The sequence below is a fragment of the Dipodomys ordii genome, unplaced genomic scaffold (genome assembly GCF_000151885.1).
Source record: "Dipodomys ordii isolate 6190 unplaced genomic scaffold, Dord_2.0 Scaffold403, whole genome shotgun sequence".
Classification (NCBI taxonomy): Eukaryota; Metazoa; Chordata; class Mammalia; order Rodentia; family Heteromyidae; genus Dipodomys; species Dipodomys ordii.
In genome coordinates this window covers 55,597-57,918 of record NW_012267619.1, presented here as the reverse complement: position 1 = coordinate 57,918, position 2,322 = coordinate 55,597, and the positions used below count along the sequence as shown (strand labels likewise).

Genomic DNA, 2,322 nt, shown 5'->3' with positions numbered 1-2,322 from the left:
TTGATCACTATAGCATTTCCCCATAACTGTCTTGTTAAATGGAAAATCCTTTTTATATTTACATAAAGGCAATAATTAAACATACTTATATGTATATGTACCTATGTTCAAAAAAGAAATCTTTCTTTCCATGGCTTGGCCCAGCCATGCTCCACAGGCTTCATTTGTTGTTGTCTCTTGAGCTCTAGGACCAGATGGGTCTTCCAAGGCCAGAGCACTAGGCTCTCATTGGATTCTGTCCACCTGCTGTGTCTAGTCTGATTCTGTATTCCTCCTCACTAGACCAAGAGGGCAGCAATGTCATCAAGATTCAGTCCCCTTGTGTGGTCGCAGGACGGAGAGCTCACAGTGAGTCATGGCCTACCTGGAAAATGATAACAGGCAAAGAATGCTACAGGGTAGGGATACATTTTCATGATACAGAAGTTTAGGATCCATCCATAGTATTCTTTGGTGAATGGGAATCTGTGAATGAAGACAGAGATTGTCGATGTCATTCTGGACACAGCAGTCATCTATCTTTGCTGGTCAAAATCTCCTTCCTATTAGTAATCAGCCTTCTTATCCTTGGGCAGAAAGCACGGCAGAGAGACATGAGTGATCCAGGATCCATGGCTGGACTGAAACCAGGGAGAATTCATCTCATGAGGACACCTGGAGACCTGAGCCCAGCGGGCTGCTGTCATGAGAATCACTGTGAAGCTAGATGCTGTACCCTGATCTTCACACGCTAATACCTGGATGTCTGGTGGCTATTGAAGGCTGGGATATCTCTCAGACTGATAGGTAATTATTTACCAATAGGGTAAATAGAAAATACTGAAAAAAGCTACTTATAGGTACTGAGAGTTGAGATGCCTTAGGAAGTCCCAGGGCAGCAGTGCGGCTCTGCTGAGTCTGCCAGAACCTTAGGAACAATTGGAACAGTGGAATGAAAGGGAATTTTATCTTAAGGCAATTTAAAGATGACCTGAAGAACAGATGTCCTTCCTAAGATTATGAAAACACTAACACAGATAGTTCCAGTTAATAAGAAATTAAAACTGGCACTCATTATGAACTGTTAAATCGTGTATATGCACTACAATTACTCATATAAATGCCATAACCCTGTGCATGCACATAACAGAAAGCAGTTGTTTCTGCAGGGAAGGGGCGTGGCAGGTTAGCAGCAGCCCAGGCATTGGTGGGGAGGTGATGCCACTGAGTCACTGAGAAGCAACCTTCTTTTTCCTCCAAAGGAGGCTGGGAGACATGGGACTCTGCCCTGCTGCTGAGATGGGCACCCAGCTGCTGCACGTGGCCTTCTGTCTCCTGTGGGCAGGTGAGGGATGGCTACAGCTGGGCCCCTCACTGCCTCCCACCCCAGGGCATCCCTGGCTTCTCCTTGACAGGCCCCTTCAGACTTGGATCATTCTCTGTTACAGGACACATGGAGGCTGCCATCACCCAACGTCCAAGACACAAGCTCACAGAGACAGGAAGACAGGTGAATTTGAGCTGTCGCCAGAATGACCACCATGACTACATGTACTGGTATCGACAAGACCCTGGACATGGGCTGAGGCTGCTCCATTACTCAAATGGAGAGAGAAGCACTGCAAAAGGAGACATCCCCGATGGGTACAGCGTGTCCAGACCACGCACGGAGGAGTTCTCCCTCACTGTGGACTCAGCCACCCCCTCCCACACAGCTGTGTACTGGTGTGCCAGCAGTTTCTCCACGGTGCTGCGCGGCTGCCTCCTCTCTGCACAGAAAGTGTGAGGGGAGACAGAGGGCATCTGCTAGCCCCTTTGAAGTCTCCAGTGTCAACAGCAGTGTGTGCCAACTCATTCCTTCTCAGCCCCTATCAGATCATAGCTTGGAGGCTGCAGGATACAGATGTCCTTGCTTAAACATGTGTGCACCCTGGTGGTGGGATTACTTGTTCTGAATGACAGTGGCCATTGAATTATCATTAAATCAAATTGATCTTTAACAGGGGCAGGAAGATGCTCCTGGCAGAGTGGGATTTTATAGATGGAAGATATACAGCAGAGTTATTCATGAACTTTAGGATCTGTGTTTTTTTTGTATTAATCAGTTTCCTATCACTGTGACATAACGTCAGGGTAAACCTAAGGAGAAAAAGTTTATTTATTTGACTCACAATTTTAGGCATTGTAGTCAGTGTTCACTTGGCTGTGTTGTTTCCACTAGAGAAGTTGGACATCATGGTGGGGAGAACATAGCATAGCAGAGTTGATTGCTCCATAGCAGCCTGGCAGCAGAGAAGGAGGGAGCAAAGAGGAAGGAGAGAGAAAGAAGATAGCAAGAAGGAA

General features: G+C 46.7%; 2 gene segments (V, D, J or C); both read left to right on the top strand.

Annotated features, from left to right (window-relative positions):
- LOC106001761 overlaps nucleotides 1–601 on the top strand; it is a 2,999-nt gene extending 2,398 nt beyond the window's left edge. Inside the window, 2 exon segments of the V gene segment in view lie at nucleotides 283–348; nucleotides 576–601. Coding sequence covers nucleotides 283–348; nucleotides 576–601 — 92 coding nt within the window.
- A 653-nt stretch (nucleotides 602–1,254) lies between these two features.
- LOC106001760 lies at nucleotides 1,255–1,765 on the top strand. The segment is given in 2 exon segments: nucleotides 1,255–1,324; nucleotides 1,428–1,765. Coding segments are annotated over 2 exon segments (408 nt in total).
- The last annotated feature ends 557 nt before the right edge of the window (nucleotides 1,766–2,322 follow it).